Source organism: Triticum aestivum, chromosome 2D, assembly GCF_018294505.1.
Source record: "Triticum aestivum cultivar Chinese Spring chromosome 2D, IWGSC CS RefSeq v2.1, whole genome shotgun sequence".
In the NCBI taxonomy this organism is placed as follows: domain Eukaryota; kingdom Viridiplantae; phylum Streptophyta; class Magnoliopsida; order Poales; family Poaceae; genus Triticum; species Triticum aestivum.
The window spans coordinates 1,737,102-1,757,065 of NC_057799.1; the positions used below are offsets into that span (position 1 = coordinate 1,737,102).

The 19,964-nt window shown below is 44.6% G+C and overlaps 1 protein-coding gene and 1 pseudogene across 1 annotated transcript; one reads left to right on the forward strand and one right to left on the reverse strand.

The window, feature by feature from the left end:
• Positions 1–9,327: 9,327 nt before the first annotated feature.
• On the forward strand, positions 9,328–10,480 carry LOC123050890 (uncharacterized; annotated as a pseudogene).
• A 777-nt stretch (positions 10,481–11,257) lies between these two features.
• Positions 11,258–12,636, reverse strand: LOC123048098 (uncharacterized). The gene has a single exon (XM_044471267.1). It carries the CDS (start codon positions 12,593–12,595, stop codon positions 11,291–11,293), a length of 1,305 nt encoding a protein of 434 aa, XP_044327202.1. The 5' UTR covers positions 12,596–12,636; the 3' UTR covers positions 11,258–11,290.
• Positions 12,637–19,964: the final 7,328 nt, after the last annotated feature.

Consider the following 19,964-nt stretch of genomic DNA (forward strand, 5'->3'; position numbering starts at 1 on the left):
TTTCAGCTTTTTAAGCGGGTTTTTCTGGGTTTTTTTGACGTTTTGGTTTTCCACCGGTCTTCCCTAGCTTTTTGACAAAAAAATCAAAAAACAATTGCGCAAAAAAACGCGTTTTTTTTTCTTTCGCGAGAGTCACGGTTTGCTTCGCGAGAGTCACGGCCGTGCCTCAAGGAAACGAAAAAACTGTTTTCTGTTTTCTTTTTCCTTTCGCGAGAGTCACGGTTTTGCTTCCGCGAGAGGCACGGTTGTTCTTTGGCAAGAGTCACGGCCGTGCCTCTCGGAAACCGCAAAAAAATGTGTTTTCTGTTTTTTTTTCTTTCGCGAGGGTCACGGTTTTGCTTCCGCGAGAGGCACGGTTGTGCTTTCACGAGAGTCACGGCCGTGCCTCCTTGGAAACGAAAAAAACGTGTTTTCTGTTTTTCTTTCTTTCACGAAAGTCACGGTTTTGCTTCCGCGAGAGGCATGGTTGTGCTTTCGCGAGAGTCACGGCCGTGCCTCCTCAGAAACGAAAAAAAAACGCGTTTTATCTTTTTTTTCCTTTCGCGATAGTCATGGTTTTGCTTCGCGAGAGGCACACTCGTGATTTCGTCAGAAGCACAGGCGTGCCTCTTTCGGAAAGGAAAAAAAACCGTGCTCCCGGTTCGGTTTTTTTATCCGGTTTTTTTGTGAAAAAAAAATTCATCAAAACCTATCAACATGGGATCTAGTTTTGAAGATCTCGACGCGAGGAATCCAACGGCGAAAGCGGTTCGAGATTTGGACGCACGGTTTAAGAGATAAAACGTTTTGCATAAACGGATTTACGAAAAAAGAAAAAACTCACATGTTGCGACGCGCCACTTGTCGCAACCTGGGGAAGTTGGAGTGATCTTCACAACGAGTACTCCTTAACTAGTGATTTCGGCAAACTTGTCTCAGCTTTGCCCTTTTAGATTGGATCAGAGTGCCCGGTTGGGGCTGGGCCCAATGCTTTCCTTCTTGATAATCCACCAACTATCTTGGCCTTGTAAAACCGAGGAGAATTGAGTGATTCTATTATTTCAGGAAATAAAATTCATGGGAAAAACAGAAGGAATAAACGTGTTAAAGGATTTATTCAGCGAGTTTTCTTGCATTTTTTGAAAATGCGTTCACATATTTCTTTGCGGGAAACTGTCGATCTATTCATCTTTAATCATGGCAGTACAACAAACACCAGAAATAATAAAAATTACATCCAGATTCATAGACCACTTAGCGACGACTGAAGCGAGCCGAAGGCGGGCCGCCATCATCTCCACTCCCTCGCTGGAGCCAGACACAATTTGTTATAGTAGACAGTCGGGAAGTCGTCGTGCTAAGCTCCCATAAGACCAACGCCACAACCGCCAGCAATGAAGATAATTTTAGATCGGAAGGATCCAACCTGAAGATACATGAATAAAGACGAACAAAGACCGGATCCGAGTGGATCCATCAAAGACAACCACCAACCAAATTTCGTGAGATCCGCCGGAGACACATCTCCACACGCCCTCCGACGATGCTAGACACACCATTGGGACGGGCGCTAGGCGGGGAGAACCTTATTCCATCTTCAAGAAGCCGCCACCGTCTCGTCTTCTTGAGCAGGACACAAACCCTAACAAAACATGAAGAAGCACCTAAAAACGGAGCCCTCCCATCGGCAAGGGTCGGGATCCACCGCGCACCCATGGCCCACTAGTAGAAAACAGGGCATTTGTCCCGGTTCGTAAGGGCCTTTTGTCCCGGTTTAAGAACCGGGACAAAAAGGTCGGTACTAATGCCCTCCCCCTTTAGTCCCGGTTCTTACACGGACCGGGACAGATGGGCCTCCCAGGCAAGGGGGCCTTTGGTCCCGGTTGGTGACATGAACCAGGACCAAAAGGCTTCCACGCGTCAGCAGCTGGCTGGAGCTGAGGGTTTTTTTTTTAAAAAAAGTGGCTGGTTTAGGGGTTTTGGGGGTTAATTTAGGTTGTTATTAGCTAGCTAATAGAGAGAAGTGTCCTCTCTTATATCTTCGTCCTTGGTTTACCAATGCTACTGCTATGTTCATTTCACCCGCTGATATATAATAACTCATGCTCGCATCATACATCATCATATATAATAACAAGTCCTACTAATCATGCATCATCATACAACTTCTACTCGTTATTAATAACAAGTCATACGATCATCATCCTCATAGTCATCGAACCCAACCCTACATAATTGTTCTTAGCACATGATCATCAGTATCAGGTAGGACCTAAACACCCTTAAGGTAAAATAGCATAAAACAATATAGACCCTGACTCTCCATTATGAAGAATGGAGATCATCCTGTCTCCAATTCTTGCGCTTCGCTTCCTTTTGCTTCCAAGAAGCTCCTTACGACTGTCCATACATTTTTTTCCATTCTTTGATTGTCATGTCTCCACTTCTTTTAGAAATCCGGTATGGACAGTTGAGATTCGTAGGACGACCTGGTTGTATGTTCAAAACATCAAGGCGACCGTGCGTATACATCAGATGAGGCACACAATCATTCGGGATTATCTGTTGAAAAACATAGTAATAACTTCGTAGTTAGCAATGATGTACTAGTTTTAGAAGTATGCAAAAAGATGCACGGATATCGTAATAGTAAAAAATCTTACCAGGGTATCTCCATGGTAGTTACCGTAGTTCAACACGTGCACTAGTGGCACGTATTGACCATAATGTTGAGGAGTTCGATTGTAGATATTGTAATTCTCAAGATCAGTACAAAATGCGATCAGATGATTTTTCTCCTTATAAGTTAATTCGGAGCCATCGGTGTAGTGGGTTTTGTCTACCATCTTCCGCACATTCTTTGAAGAATGAAAATAAGCTGTCAATGGAAATAAGCTGTCAACTATTTTGAAATAAACAATATAAATTACTTAATAACTATGTTTGAGAAGCTCACATGGGGAAAGAATTGGAAGTGTATCCACAAGGACCCAAATGTCCATATTGTCTTGCTCGATTGTAGGATCACCAAGATCCATGGTGACAAGCATACCCTCATCAAAACCATACATCTTGCAAAGTGCTTCCCAATTTTTGCAACCAAAATGGGTTACACTCTCAGCATTGTACAACTTTACTTCAAAATCCACACCATGATGGGTCCTTAGGTGAATTTTTTTGGTTTCCATACTTTCATGGTCTTCAAAACCCATCCTCTCCAAGACATAGCATCTTGCATAGCATGGGATAAGCTAGTCGAATTGGAAAAGATGAAAAATACACGTTAAAATAGTTGAAGTCGTGCTTAATTACGAGAAAAACTATTGTCGTCGTTGCGTACCGTATGAACATCGAAGGTCTCCTCGAGCTTAATGTTGAAGCGCCGATCTTCGTCCAGATCAAGGAACCTGTCGCACATACCTCGCTCGTCGTGGCACCAGTCGCACTCCCCCGGGCGGTTTTCGTCGTCCGAGTACGACATTTCCGGCCTATGATCATAATTCAAATATTAAACTTGTACAATTAAATATATGTACTAAAAAACCTAAATTAGATCATTATTATTAATCACGGGTTGACTATCGGTGATGGTAGCTCCTCCTTTCATTCCCGAGTGCATCATTACACCAAATTGTCTAGCACACGGGAATGAAGGAGAAGCTACCCCCACGATGGCGTGGATGATGGAGGGGGCTCCTAGATTTCTGCATAGAGTGCTTTTCAATTTTAGCATTCAAAGTAGGAGTACTTTTCCAATATGAGCATTCAATAAGCAAAACCAAATCGTAAAATAAAGTAGTATTCAAATTAGCATGCATTCAATTATAACCAAAAGTACATCATCTCTTGTGTCCGTACATCGTCGAATATTATCACTAATACTCCTCGAATACTATCATACATATAGCATCGCTAATACAGCTAGAACCGTAGTGCCCGACGGGTATCGTCGCGGGCAGTGGACACCCAAAGATAAGGAACCATCACAGGATCATAGCTCCAGTGAGATCCCTAAAGAACCTGCCAGGTATTGTCGAACCTGCCCTCCAACGCAACCATGTAGCGACGGACGTGCTCGTCCTCCTCGCTGACACGGTGACGTACCACCTCCGCGGTGTCCGGAAGCCTCGGCACCGTCACTGGCCCACGCGACCGCCACCAAACAAGGATCGGGTCAACAATGGGCTGGCTCCTCACCAACCTACGTCCCCCGGAAGGTAGCACCTCCCAATACCAGCCCGGCGGAGCCCAGTCCCAGACATGGCCCTGATCAAGCAGGCCTCCACCGCCGAGTTGACGACGAGGATGCGGGATAGGCATCGTCGACGTTGATGCGGGAACTACTTCTATATATAGTAAAATAAAGTAGTTTTATTAATTAAATCAACTAGTCTAACTACTAAACACTTACTATAAATAAATAAAGTAGTACTTACTAAAAATAAACTACTTCTATATATAGTAAAATAAAGTAGTTTATTAAATCAACTAGCTAGTTCAACTATATATTAAGCACTTACTATAAATAAAATAAAGTAGTACTTACTAAAAATAAACTAGTTTAACTATAGTTCTATTATTTTTCTAACTAATTATATTAAACACTTTCTCTTCTCATTTTCCTTTTTCCTCTATTCTAAATATGAACATATTCATAAATGACTTTGATCATGCACAATTTTCCTATACATACACAATATGAACATATACATAAATTGACAAAGAAAATTCTATGAACAAAAAAATCATTAAAATTCTATGAACAAAATTACAACAGAAAAAAATCATAAAAATTCTATGAACAGAAAAAAAATCATAAAAAATTGACATATTCGATCTTTGCATATATATGAACATACAAACATGCATATTCAACAATAATATCACCAAAAAATCTATTAACAGAAAAAAAATCTAACACAATATGAACAAATTACACAATATGAAACAAAATCTAACAGAAAAATCTATGAACTACACATCTAAATTACTACACATCTAACAAAAAATCTATGAACTACAAAAAATCTAACAAAAAAATCTAAAAAAAATCTAACTCAATTAACTACACATCTAAATTATACTACACATCTAAATTAACTACTACATCAAATTAAATTAGCAAAAATTTTGCTCACGGGATGGCGACGGCGTGAGGGGATCGGCGAGGGCGACAGGCAGGGGACGGCAACGGCGACGGCGACGGTGCGTGAGGGGCGGCGCGGCGACGGTCGACGGTGAGGGGCGGCGCGGGGCGGGGCGGCGACGGGCAGGGGCCGGCGGCGTCGCGGGGCACGGGGCGTGGGGCGGGGGGCGGCGACGGCGTCGGGGCGGCGCGGGACGGTGCGGGACGGCGTGGGGCGACGACAGCGACGGCGAGGCGGAGACGGGCAGCCTGGCGGCGTGGGGCGGGGAAGAACGAACTGAACCAAATTTTCACGAGTGCTGCTTATATAGGCAAAGCATTGGTCCCGGTTCATGAGACCAACCGGGACCAATGCCAACCTTTAGTCCCGGTTGGTGCCACCAACCGGGACCAAAGGCCTCTTTTCAGCAGCCCAAAGGGCGGGAAGCAGAGGCCTTTAGTCCCGGTTGGTGGCACCAACCGGGACTAATGGGGGGCATTGGTACCGGTTTGTGCCACCAACCGGGACCAATGCGTCCCTTTAGTCCCGGTTGGTGCCACCAACTGGGACTAAAGGCCTTGTGCTGCCCGCGTCGCGGCACGAAAGTTTAGTCCCACCCCGCTAGCTGAGGGAGCTTGAGAGTGGTTTATAAGCCCCAGTCCCGCTGCCCTCTCAAGCTCCTCTCAAATGCAGGCTTACGGGCCTAGACGCACTATATGTGCCTGTGGGCCTATTGGGCCTACTGCGGGCCTGAATCCTGGCCCATTGTTCGGTTTCTAGTCGTATTCAGGCCGTGGTGGCCCTTTAGGTGGCACTTTTTTATTTTTTTTGTTTTATTTTTTGCTTTGGATTATTTATTTTCTTTTGATTTTTGCTTTATTTTTTTATTCTTTTTTCTTTTAGCTCAGAATAATTATAATCTTTCTGTTACTCCATTAGTTTCCAAATTTGAATAATTATTATCTTTATGCAAGTAAAAATATATTTGGAGTGATTCTTTTTCCTGCTATTTAATATTACTGCGTTTTATCATTATATTAAAAACAGATTTTGTTATTTTAGTTTCTATCAAAAAAAATCTTTATGACAATTGTTTTTGCTACTAAAGTTTCTAACAAAAAAATCTTTATGATAATTATTTCTGCTTTTCATGTTTTGAACAGAAAATACTTTGATAATTTTAGTTGCATAAATTTTATATAATTTTAGTTGAAAAAATACTAGAGGTTTATAAAAGCTTTTTAGTTGATTCCTTTTGCTATTAGAGTTTTATAAAAGCATTTACTGGTTTTTTTGGCTATAAGACCTTGAAATTGAAAAGCATTTCAAATGAACTCTGAAAAGGTTGAAAGTTGGCATGGTATCATCATTTCACCCACATAGCATGTGCTCAAAAGTTGAGAGGGTTATGGGAAAAACTGGATGCACTTCATGTACAAAACGGACAATCTCTTTCGAAGTATCAGGATTTCATACGGAAACTTGTCTGCTACAACAGGCATTTCAAATGAACTACAAAAAGGTTGAAAGTTGGCATGGTATCATCATAATAGTTGTGGAGAAAGTCTTCACTTTTTCTTCGCTTGTGTCCTTTCCTTATTGCGCCGTAACCATGGATAATCTTCATCATTTATCAGGATGCTTGGGTCAGCCTTGACTTTGAAGGGAGGAATTTCATGAAACTTTTCATAATCTTCGGACATGTCTGTCTTGCCCTCCACTCCCACGATGTCCCTTTTTCCTGAAAGAACTATGTGGCGCTTTGGCTCATCGTATGATGTATTCGCTTCCTTATTTTTACTTTTTCTCGGTTTGGTAGACATGTCCTTCACATAGATAACCTGTGCCACATCATTGGCTAGGACGAATGGTTCGTCAGTGTACCCAAGATTGTTCAGATCCACTGTTGTCATTCCGTACTGTGGGTCTACCTGTACCCCGCCTCCTGACAGATTGACCCAGTTGCATTTAAACAAAGGGACATTAAAATCTACTCCGTAGTCAAGTTCCCATATGTCCACTATGTAACCATAATATGTGTCCTTTCCCCTCTCGGTGGCTGCATCAAATCGGACACCGCTGTTTTGGTTGGTGCTCTTTTGATCTTGGGCGATCGTGTAAAATGTATTCCCATTTATCTCGTATCCTTTCCAAATCATTACAGTCGAAGATGGTCCCCTGGACAACGAGTACAACTCCTCACAAACAGTGTTTTCACCTCTGAGACGTGTTTCCAACCAACTGCTGAAAGTCCTGATGTGTTCACATGTAAACCAATCGTCGCACTGCTCCGGGTGTTTGGAGCGCAGACTGTTCTTGTGTTCATCGACATAAGGGGTCACCAAGGTAGAGTTCTGTAGAACTGTGTAGTGTGCTTGAGACCAAGAATATCCGTCCCTGCATTTTATTGTCTGCCCTCCAAGCGTGCCTTTGCCAGTCAGTCTCCCCTCATACCGCGATTTAGGGAGACCTATCTTCTTAAGGCCAGGAATGAAGTCAACACAAAACCCAATGACATCCTCTGTTTGATGGCCCATGGAGATGCTTCCTTCTGGCCTAGCGCGGTTACGGACATATTTTTTAGGACTCCCATGAACCTCTCAAAGGGGTACATATTGTGTAGAAATACGGGGCCCAGAATGACAATCTTGTCAACTAGATGAACTAGGACGTGCGTCATGATATTGAAGAAGGATGGTGGGAACACCAGCTCGAAACTGACAAGACATTGCACCACATCACTCCTTAGCCTTGGTATGATTTCCGGATCGATCACCTTTTGAGAGATTGCATTGAGGAATGCACATAGCTTCACAATGGCTAATTGGACGTTTTCCGGTAGAAGCCCCCTCAATGCAACCGGAAGCAGTTGCATCATAATCACGTGGCAGTCATGAGACTTTAAGTTCTGAAAATTTTTCTCTGCCATATTTGTTATTCCCTTTATATTCGACGAGAAGCCAGTCAGGACCTTCATACTAAGCAGGCATTCAAAAAAGATTTCCTTCTCTTCTTTGGTAAGAGCATAGCTGGCAGGACCTTCATACTGCTTTGGAGGCATGCCGTCTTTTTCGTGCAAACGTTGCAGGTCCTCCCGTGCCTCAGCTGTATCTTTTGTCTTCCCATACACGCCCAAGAAGCCTAGCAGGTTCACGCAAAGGTTCTTCGTCACGTGCATCACGTCGATCGAAGAGCGGACCTCTAGGTCTTTCCAGTAGGGTAGGTCCCAAAATATAGATGTCTTCTTCACATGGGTGCGTGTCCCTCAGCGTCACTCGGAACAGCTAGTCCGCCGGGACCCTTTCCAAAGATTACGTGTAAATCATTGACCATAGCAAGTACGTCATCACCGGTACGCATGGCGGGCTTCTTCCGGTGATCTGCCTCGCCTTTGAAATGCTTGCCTTTCTTTCGACATTGATGGTTGGTCGGAAGAAATCGACGATGGCCCAGGTACACATTCTTCCTGCAGCTTCCCAGGTATATACTTTCGGTGTCAGCTAAACAGTGCGTGCATGCGTAGTATCCCTTGTTTGTATGTCCTGAAAGGTTACTGAGAGCGGGCCAATCGTTGATGGTTACAAACAGCAACGCGTGCAGGTTAAATTCCTCCTGTCTGTGCTCATCCCACACACGTACACCGTTTCCATTCCACAGCTATAAAAGTTCTTCAACTAATGGCCTTAGGTACACATCAATGTCGTTGCCGGGTTGCTTAGGGCCTTGGATGAGAACTGGCATCATAATGAACTTCCGCTTCATGCACATCCAAGGAGGAAGGTTATACATACATAGAGTCACGGGCCAGGTGCTGTGATTGCTGCTCTGCTCCCCGAAAGGATTAATGCCATCCGCGTTTAAACCAAACCATACGTTCCTTGGGTCAGCTGCAAACTCAGCCCAGTACTTTCTCTCGATTTTTCTCCACTGTGACCCGTCAGCGGGTGCTCTCAACTTCCCGTCTTTCTTACGGTCCTCACTGTGCCATCGCATCAACTTGGCATGCTCTTCGTTTCTGAACAGACGTTTCAACCGTGGTATTATAGGAGCATACCACATCACCTTCGCAGGAACCCTCTTCCTGGGGGGCTCGCCGTCAACATCACCAGGGTCATCTCGTCTGATCTTATACCGCAATGCACCGCATACCGGGCATGCGTTCAGATCCTTGTACGCACCGCGGTAGAGGATGCAGTCATTAGGGCATGCATGTATCTTCAAGATGGACTTTTTTCACCGGACCGCACAAGAGGCGGCCGCGCATGGCAAGGTGGTGCCAACCCTGGTGCCCGCCAAGGCATGTGCACCCAAGAGGAGAAGGGTCTGCAGCACCGACTTGGCGGCGGCACCCAAGATCAATCCGCCAAAAAGCGAGCTGCTGGTGAGGCCACCGGAAGTCTCCTACTCCATACGGTCTCCTCGTTGTCTTCATTTCTTGCCCACACAAGGTCATCTTGGCCGACCACTCGAACCGCATGTTACGCTTCGACAACATCGACGGCTGCAGCTACATCGATACAATGCCTAGCCTCCACGGGTACAAGCACTCGCCGCTGGCCATCTCTGTCCCTCCGACGGACTTACACCTCCTTGACGGTGAAGACACCGGCGACCTCTACATCATTGATAGCGTCCTCCATCCGGATAAGGCCGAGGTACGCCCGCAGTTTGAGGCCCTGGTGTGGAGGGGGATCACCACGTCCCTTGCATCACACAGGTTCTGGCACTGCGACATCCTCCCGCTGCCCCCGTGGATCATCCACCATAGGAATGCCTTGGTCTACGGTCACGCCCTCGTCGGCGACACCGTCTGCTTCTCCATCTCTGGCTCAGAGGGTGATGGCACCTACTGCTTCCACATGGCAACTCGTGAGTGGAGCAAAGCTGGCGACTGGCTCATGCCTTTCGATGGCAAGGCGGATTACGTCCCAGAGCTTGGACTCTGGTTCGGCGTCTCAGAAGACCTCCCCTGTGTTGCTGACCTCTCTGGTGTGGTCAGAGGGGAGGAGCCGCCGCCAGAGAAGATGCGGGTCTGGGCGCATGATGACCTGCCAGAGGAGTGGCAGCCGACCCAATTGTTCAAGCCCAGGGTCATCAGCCTCGGTTCTGGCAGGTTCATTGTCGTGGACTTCTTGGATGCCATGGAATTCGACAAGGACTGCAACGAGATGGTTACAGGCAAGCAATTTGCCCTCTTCACTGGTATGGAGGTAGCGTACGGCAGCAAAGGCAAAAGTGACCATGCCGAACACAGCAGTATCAATGGTCGCAGCGACGGCAAAGGGAAAGGGTTGACGCGTGCCCTCCGTATGATTAAGCACAAATCTGGTCGTTACATGTTTAACAACCAACAGAGGATCGAGGAGGTGCTCTGAATGATTCACTAGGCAGTCATTTTGACTTGCTGAACTCTAGTGTTTGACTGTATATATTTATGCATGCATGCTTGGATTTACTTTAGCATTCAGATTATGTGCTAACCGAATAATTGTCTGATGGCAAGTTTGAACTCTTGAGCTATTGTGTTAAGCTAATTGAAGAACCCACATATACAACCAAAAAAAGATTGTATACTGCTAGTTTTCCCGAGTGTGAACTGTTGTGCTATCGAGCTATTGATTTATTTTATTTTGGGATGGAATCCCAATTCGGCAACATGTATGGCCCCCTTGAAATTTGAACCCAACTTTGGTCATAATACTTTTTTGCTAACATAAATATGAGTTTCCAACTTATATTTTTCATGACATATATATCTTGTATTTGTAGTACTAGCAAACTATCTCATATAGGTAGTAGCAAAATTTATAGTCAAAGTTGAACTCAAATTCCAACAGATTTGGATGGAGGGAGCAGTACACTAGTGCTCAAGTCTGAATGATATTACTAATTCACAAATAACCGACCAAATTAAACATCGTTGGTCATGTTTTCACACAACAGACTCTGCTTTCAACTCAGGAATTAAAGCAGCACTTAATGGTGATTTTTGAGGGCCGATCATATCCTATCAATCAAAGGTACTCCCTCTGTCCCATAATATAAGAGCGTTTTTTATACTAATGTAGTGTCAAAAACGTTCTTATATTATGGGACGGAGGGAGTACTAAGTAGACTTAACACTAAAGTCAGTACTGCATGCATATTCTAAGTCAAACACAATAACGATTTAATCATTGAATCGTTCACAGCACCGGATCGATACACTGTTGCACGTTAAACATGTAATGTTTGGATTTGTGCTTAACCATACGCAGGCCACGCATCATCCCTTTGACTTTGCCGCCATTGTTGCCATTCTCGTTGCCGGAGCATTTGGTACCACTATTGTAGTTGTCATTGTCTTTGCCAGCACCTTTGCTGCGGCCGTTATCGTACAATACCTCCATACCAGTAAAGAGGGCAAATTGCTTGCTCGTAACCATCTCATTGCAATCCTTGTCGAATATCATGGCATCCAAGAAGTCTACAACGATGAACCTGCCCAAACCGAGGCTGATGACCTTGGACCTACACAATTCGCTCGGTTGCCACTCCTCTGGCAGGTCATCATCCACCCAGATCCACAACTTGTGCTGCGGAGGCTCCTCTCCTCTGATGACGCTAGAGATGTCGGCGGCACAGGGGAGGCCTCTTGATTCGCCGAACCAGAGCCCGAGCTCCGGAACATACTCCGCCTTGCCTTGGAACGGCATAACCCAGTCGTCAGCCTTACTCCACTCACGAGTCGCGATGTGGAAGCAGTAGGAGCCGGGGCCCTCGGCGCCGGCGATGGAGAAGCAAATGGTGTCGCCGCCGACGAGAGCGTGGCCACAGACGTAGGCGTGCTTCTGCTGGATGATCCACGGTGGCAGCGGGAGGATGTCGCAGTGCCAGGTCCTGCTACAAAATGAGCGCCGGTGCTCCGCCCTCCACACCAGGGCCTCGAACTGTGGCTTCGCCTCCGACTTGTCCGGATGGAGGATCCTATCGATGATGTACATGTCGCCACCGTCTTCGCCGTCATGGAGGTGCAAGTCCGACGGAGGTACGGCGATGGACAACGGTGAGTGTTTGTGCTCGTGGAGGCTTGGCAGGCTCTCGATCCAGTGGCGGCCCTCGCCTGCGTCGAAGCGGAACATGCGGTTCGTGTGGTCACCCAAGACCACCTTGTCCTCCGAGGAGGTGGGGAGGAAATAAACACGGTGATGGGTCGGCAGGCTGCATGATACTTCCGGTGGCTTAATGACCAGCTCGCTTGCCGGCGTCTGGATGCTGGGCGCCGCCGCCTCCGCCGCCGAGAGGTCAGCCTTGCAGATCCTTCTCCTGTCGTTGGACGCCCAGGCCTTGGCAGGCGTGAGTGTTGGCAGCAGCTTGCCATCCGCGGCCGCCTCTTCTGCCGTCCGGTGAAACAAGTCCATCTTGGAGAGGTCCAAGCGTCGGAGCGAATACACGCTGTTGCGCCCATCATACACTCCCAGGTTCACCAACCGCCGGATGCCGCCGCTCATCTCCGGCTACGATCGAGCAACCACGTCGTCGTCGTGGTCGATCTGCCTGGAACCTAGATTAGAGCGGCGGCGGCGGCTGTCAATCTCTAGCTGCATGATCGATCGATCGATCAGTCACACCACACGAGGCCATGGTATGGGATGGGCCAGAGGACACGTCCATTTTTTTCTTCGTTATAAATAAATAAATGTGGTTTGCTCGTGATGCTCAAATACGGTCAAACTAGGGCCCGTTTACATCCAACTCTACTGATATTTACATGGCAAAGCATAATGCAAGGTGTGAATACTTTGAGACATGGATATATTTGGAGAGTAGGAGATGGTGGAAACATTAATATCTGGAGGGATGCTTGGATCTCAAAATCTCCATCCAGAATGATTATCACACCTAGGGGAGGCCATTTGATTTCTAAGGTGAGTGACTTAATTGATCCATCAACGGGTCAGTGGGATGTCGACCTTGTTGAGCAAACCTTTTGGCCCATTGATGCAGTAAGAGTTCTTGCTATACCATTATCGACAAACGATATGACTGATTTTATTGCTTGGAGTCTGAATAAGCATGGAAACTTTACTGTCAAATCGGCTTACCATACTGTCTGGGATTACCAACATGGACGTAAACTATGGAAAATTGATGGTTTGGGCGCCTCAGGCGCTAACCCAACATGGCAAAAAGTTTGGAAACTTAACTGTCCAGCAAAGGTAAAAATCTTTCTCTGGCGAACACTACATGGAACTATGCCTTGTAATGTTGTTCTTGCAAATCGTCATATACCTGTTAGACCGGCGTGTCCAGCATGTGGCCGAAGTGCGGAAGATGTTTTGCATGTGTTGTTTCGATGCAAAAAAGCCAAGGAAGTGTGGCGCCTCCTAGGACTAGAAGATGTTATAGCGCATGCATGCAAAGTGGATCGAGCGGGGGAAGCAATACTTGCTTATTTGCTGAATTTTCCCGCACAGGAGGCGGTCGTTCTAGGCGTTAAAAATTTCTATGAGCTCATGTCTATCACTTGCTGTTATCTTTGGTGGGAAAGACGGAAACTAGTTCACAAGGAGCATGTGCTAAGATGCGAAAAGAATTTCACAATCTGTGAGAGCGATGGCAGAAAATGTTGTTATTGCATGTGACCCAAAGGCAGTACTAAAGAAGGACGGATGGAGAAAACCACCTAATGGCTTTGCTAAGCTGAACGTAGATGCTGCCTTCGACTATGACGCGCTACATGGAGCTATGGGAGCAGTCATACGAGACGACAGAGGTCATTTTATTGTTTCTGGGAACAAACTAATAGAGTCATGTTATGATCCTCTTTCTGTAGAGGCATTGGCTCTTAAATTTGGTTTACAACTCTCTTCTTCGGCAGGGTGTAACAGGCTTGTCGTTAATTCCGACAGCCTAGAACTAATGGAGATTATGACCAAGGACGGTCAGTATGCGGGCAATTCAGCAGCCATCATTGATGATTGTTACCACTTGGCATGTGAGTTTAGTTCAATTCGGTTTGAATTATGTCCTAGAGAAGCAAACGTTGTTGCTCATGAATTAGCTAGTGTAGCTAGATCTAAATTCTGCAGTGAGTGGATTGAAATTGCTCCTAATAAGCTTCTTCCTCTTTTACATAAAGATGCAAGTGTTATCACCAATGAATAAAGAGGGAACTTTAGTTGTCAAAAAAACTCTACTGATATTTTATATATAGTTCTCAAAAAAAATACTGATATTTTATATGCATTCTTCATTCACGGCATCAATTCAGAAATAAGAAAAGCTAGCCAATTGTTTGTGTGTTGCTACAGAACAAAAAAGTAGGAAACATTACTACGGAAAACTAAGGTCATTTTCTGACACAAAACAGAGAAGAAAGGGTGACTTTGGAGGAGATTATCAAAAACAACCACATCCAGCATAACCAAGTTATCTGAGATATTAAAATAACGGAAATGCAAAAAATCCAATGATGCATGTACTATTAACATGCAAAGAATGTCAGTAAAAATGCAACCATCCTTTTTTTCGCGCAGAAAATGCAATCGTCTTCTTTTATGAATCAGTGCCCACAAGTTAGCGTGACCATGCAAATGTACAATGCTCAAAGTCAATACTAATTAAGGGAGTTGAGTAGGATATGACATAGTGCAAAACACAAATCGCAAGTACCAACGAACCCAAACTAATTATGACCACATATATGATGTCGCTCTTAACATGATCAATGGTGGGCCGGTCTCGCTATTCCATGTTGGTTGATCAAATCCAAAGGCTTTTGAGGGAAGGGAGAATGTTCAAGCTATCTCATGTTTGTAGGGAACATAATGGTGTAAGCCATTATCTGGCCTCCTTTGGTCGGACAGAAGGCCGCGTTGTGGTGTGGCAGGGTTCGGGACCAGGAGACGTCCCTGATATTTGTAAGAACAACTTATGTCCTGATTGATGAAATAAAATCTCTATTTCACCCGGAAAAAAAGAAGCACGTGAAAAACATTGTGAAAGAAAATCAAAATTAGTAATGATGTAACGATTAGATGTCGAGATCCAAATAAATATCAATGTGACCATGGGGCAGGAGCCGGCATCAGCATCGAAGACGAAGATGTGGTTCGTGCCAGATAATCATTTCATTTTTTTGCCAAAAAAACAATCTTGTTGATCTTCCTAACAAGAAATGGTTAAGTTTCATCCACCTATTGAAGAAAATCGTGAGGAACCTATCATAGTTAAAGATGAAACAATCAGTTATAATATTGATCCAGTTGTGTCTACTGCTTACGTTGTTTTACAAATTCGTGAACGTTCTATTAAGTCATGAACCTTTTTGATAATCTTGAAGATTTTTTTGAAATCGTGATCATTTTTTAAATTCATGAACAATTTTTTGAATTGTGAACATTTTTAAAATTCCTGGCATTTTTAACAAACTCCTGAACATTCTCTCAAATCGTGAGCATTTACCGAGTTCACGAACATTATTTTTAAAATTGTGAATTTTTTTAAATTCATTAATAATTTTCAATTTTTTTAATATTTTTGTAAATTTGTGAACATTCTCTTAAATCTTGCACATTTTCCGAGTTCGCGAACATTTTTTATAATCATGAACAATGTTTAAAATCATGAAATATTTTTTACATTCATTAACAAATTTTAAATTCATGAACATTTTTGACAAATTCCTGAACATTTTCGAATACCCAGACACTTTTTGAATTCATGAAAAATTTAAAAATTCACAACTTTTTGATATCCCGAATTATTGAAAAAGGAGGGGGGCCAAAAGGAAATAACAAGGGGAGTCCCGGCCCAGTAGTGCACACATGGGAGCGGGAGGATGCAGGCGGTCGGTTTCGGGCGCGCGGGTCGCGAGTAGGAAGTTGTTACCATTTATCATCCTTTTTGACCGAGAAAACTCCAGAAAGATGCAAAAAATTGTAGAAAACTAAAAAAACTTCGCATGGTGCCTTGAGATGGTCATAAAAGTAAATAAAAATTTTGGGGTCATTTGACGGATGTCGAGAAACAACGTGCTCTTAAACGGAGTCTTCTGGCCTACCTCGAGTTGAACATGGTGTTTTTTTTACATTCATAAAATGGTCCCACCTTTTGCAAGCCAGTGGGCATGCCCATGGTAGGCATCCATTCCAGGTTTGAAGGAAAAATATATTTAAAATCATAATTTGAACATGTAATTAAAATTGTTATTTTGAGTTTTTAACATAAGTAATAAATACACAGAGATAAAATTGTAAATATTTATAGAACAAATTATATAAAATTATTATTGAAATGTTACTTAAAACTTTTATTTTGGTATTCAAAAAGATAAGAATGAATTAATGAAAAAATAGAAAAATAGAAAATAAAATAAAACTCTTAGGCCTTGGCACAACTAGGCAAAGACATCGCTTCCGTCAGGCGCGTGTTGGGCCGGCCAAAGAGCTCACGGATTTGAAAAAAGTTCATCCAATTTTTTAGAAAATACTCATGGATTTTAAATTTTTTGCAAAATAAAAAAAACACTAAGAAAAGGTTGCAAAAAAGCGTTCCCGGTTTTGGGAACAACGGCTTCCCGGCCATTTTTCCTGGTTTAGGGAACCTTCTCAGAGGTCGTGAACCGCATTTTTATTTTTATTTTTATTTTTATCTTCTCTCCTGTTTTATTTTTTCTGTATCTTTTTTTTCCTTTTTCGTATTATTTGACTTTTCAATTTTTTTATGTTTATTTTTTTTAAATTTCTCATATGTTCAAAATTTTCAGAATTCGAATTATGTTCATATTTTTCTGATATTTTGCCGAATTATTTTTTTAGTGTTTTTCTAAAAATGTTTGGGTTCAAAATTTTGTTCGCTCTTTTTATCAAATATTCATGTTTTGACATCCTAAGCAAGTTTGAAAAAAGATGATTTTTATAAAAATTCTGTACAATTATCAAAAATACTAATATTTGTATTTTATGAACAAAAAAGGAAAATAAAAACCCGAGCGAAAACCATGCATAAAAAACGAAAGAAAAACCAAAGAGGGTGCTGAGTTTTTTCTTAGCGTTATTTATCTCGCACAAGAGGTAGAAAACAAGGTTAATCGGGACACTAGATTAGGTATCCCAGATGGTTCTGCACTTACTCATGGTGCGTGAGGACTGTAGTTCGAATCCGAGGTCAGACATCCATTTTTTGAAGTTTAAAACTTAAATAAGATACTTAACGGGCTGAGCCTGTGAGGGAGGAGGGTGCGTCAGGAATTGTACAAACCACGTTGTAGTGGATACAATTTGTGAAATGTCTATACTATCCTTTATACGTTTTCTGAGGGGTGGTGTACCGAAGCGGAACTCTTGAGCAAACGACTAGTAACTAATGAAAACCGATTTACTAAAAAAACTAGGGGATGCACTGCAGATAAGATATGGGCACTTATAGGCGCCGGCGCGCCGGCCGAAAGTTTCAGCCGGTCCAGCCCGGGCCGTTCGATCTGAGCCACGCAGCCGCTGGATCCGAGGAAAAAAAATGAAATCGCCCCCAGCTCTCTTCTTCCTCGGGGGGATCCGCATGTCCCTTTCGGGGGAGCGCGGCGTTTCAGCCGGTCCAGCCCGGGCCGTTCGATCTGAGCCACGCAGCCGCTGGATCCGAGGAAAAAAAATGAAATCGCCCCCAGCTCTCTTCTTCCTCGGGGGGATCCGCATGTCCCTTTCGGGGGAGCGCGGCGCCGCGCCTCCTGTCCCCTCCAGTGGCCGCCGGTCCCCACCCTCGCCGGTCTTCCTCGTCGCCGCCGGACCCCGCCCTCGCCGCCCGTCGTCGTCGCCGGTCCCCGCCCTCGCCGCCCGTCGTCGTCGCCGGTCTTCCTCGTCGCCGCCGGACCCCGCCCTCGCCGCCCGTCCTCGTCGCCGGTCCCCGCCCTCGCCGCATCTCCGGGGGCGCCGGCCGCAGCACCTTGTCGTTGTGCTCGCGTTGTACCTCGCCGTGTGCCCACCCGAGGCTCTTGCTGGTTCCAACAAAAAACGACACCGGTTGTAGCAAAAAGTTTATCGCTTCCAGCAAAAAAGCTTACCGCTGCAGCCCGCCGTCGTCATTGTAGCAAAAATGTTAACCGTATGTAGCTTCTGTGGTTACCGATTGCAGCAAAAAAATGACGTGGTTGTAGCAAACACAAAAAAAGAAAAAGAAAAAAGTTTCCATTGTTTTCAGAAAAGCTTTGACTGTAGGTTGAAGCATTTCACACATACGATTGAAGCTTTCTCTACAACAGATGCAACTTTTCTGGTTTGCAGTGTATGGTTGTAGCTTTCTTTTTCAATGGTTGTAGCTTTTTTCATCTACGGTCGAAGCTTTTTTATCAACGGTTGCAGCTTTTTTCTTTGTAGCAGCCTTGGTTAATGCTTTCTCTATCGTTTCGGGTTGAAGCTTTTTTATCAAGGGTTATAGCATTTTATGTCGACGGTTGTAGCACTCCGCCATGGCAATGACTGCTTGCAGCTTTTGATGTATCTGATTGAAGCTTTTTTCATCTTGGTTTGAAATATTTTGGTTAACGGTTGTAGCATGAGGGCGTGCGGCAGATTCTGCAATGCCTCCGCCATGTCTGTAGCGCGAGCGCCGCCGTCCTCGCAGCTCGCCGTCACCATGCTCGCCATCCATGATGGCAGCTCTCCTGGGCACCGGTTGCAGCAGGCCACGACGCGGTTCCAGCTTCTGCCGGGGCCGGCGAGCGAGGACGGCGAACGGCGACGGGGACGGCCGGCGCGGGTGACCACCGGCGATGAGGACGGCCGCGCGGGGGCAGGAGACGAGGATGGGGTGAGATCCGCGGAGCTGGGAGACGGGGATGGGGTGGGACCTGCGGGTGGTTGAAGAAAAGCAGCGATTTGGATGGCCCGCATCCTACGTGTCGCTTGGTGGATGGCTGAGGCGGAGCGCGCGTGGACGCGACTGGCCGATTGGTTCGGCGGGCGCCCCGGCCCCAAACACTTCCCATAAGATATTGGGGGGGGGGGGGGGGGTACCTTCCAAAAGGTATTACAGCTAAATTTGATAAGTGATAAATTATTTGTGTATTACACATCTTCTTCCTGCATTCAATCATGACACAAACAAATAATATGAAACTGGCCATGTCATTAATTATATCCTGATAACATACATGGTAATTCTCAAACAGAATACACTTGCTGCACTCCAGCTGGTGGTTCTTACTGGACAGCAAAAGTGAGAACACCTGAATTAACTACAGGGCAAACAAAAGCATAGTTGGAACCATCTGTGTGGATCTTGAAGTAGACATACCTGTTTTCTTTTGTCACATGGTTGCCCAAAACATGATGATGGTTTTAACCAGCTAACCGGATGACACTGGACAGTTTTGGAAGTTTTAACATGGTTGAGATCTACAGAATGGGGCTACTGGTTTATATGTGTGTTGAGATTTTGGTTCAGTACACTTGTACGCACATTCAATGAAACAGAGTGAAAATGAGAGTAATTGCTTGTCTGCGGTGCTCCAATCCGATCTGGTCCCAACATGCAGCTTAGTTTGTAGGTGCTTTTGCTGTTCTACAGAAAACTAAGGTTATTTTTTCGACACACAAAAAACAAAGGGCGACTTTGTAGGAGATTATCAGCATCAACCACATCCAACACAAGCCATTATGATTCAAGCATTGAATCCGTGATATTGAAATAACAGAAATGAGAATAACCCAATAACACAAGTTATTCCATCAGCCCATTGCCTTCTCCTTCCTCCAGAAAAAATCATCATTGCATTCAAACCCGGGGTCCTGCTCATTTTCGTGCGATTTTCGATATTCTTGCTCGAAGCTCCGTTTTCAAAACTATTTTGAGGGATTACTCCTTGGTATGTGACTCCTTCGT

Bases quoted from the DNA above. Each gene is read 5' to 3' on its own strand.
- LOC123048098 (XM_044471267.1), bottom strand. From the start codon at position 12,595: ATGAGCGGCGGCATCCGGCGGTTGGTGAACCTGGGAGTGTATGATGGG.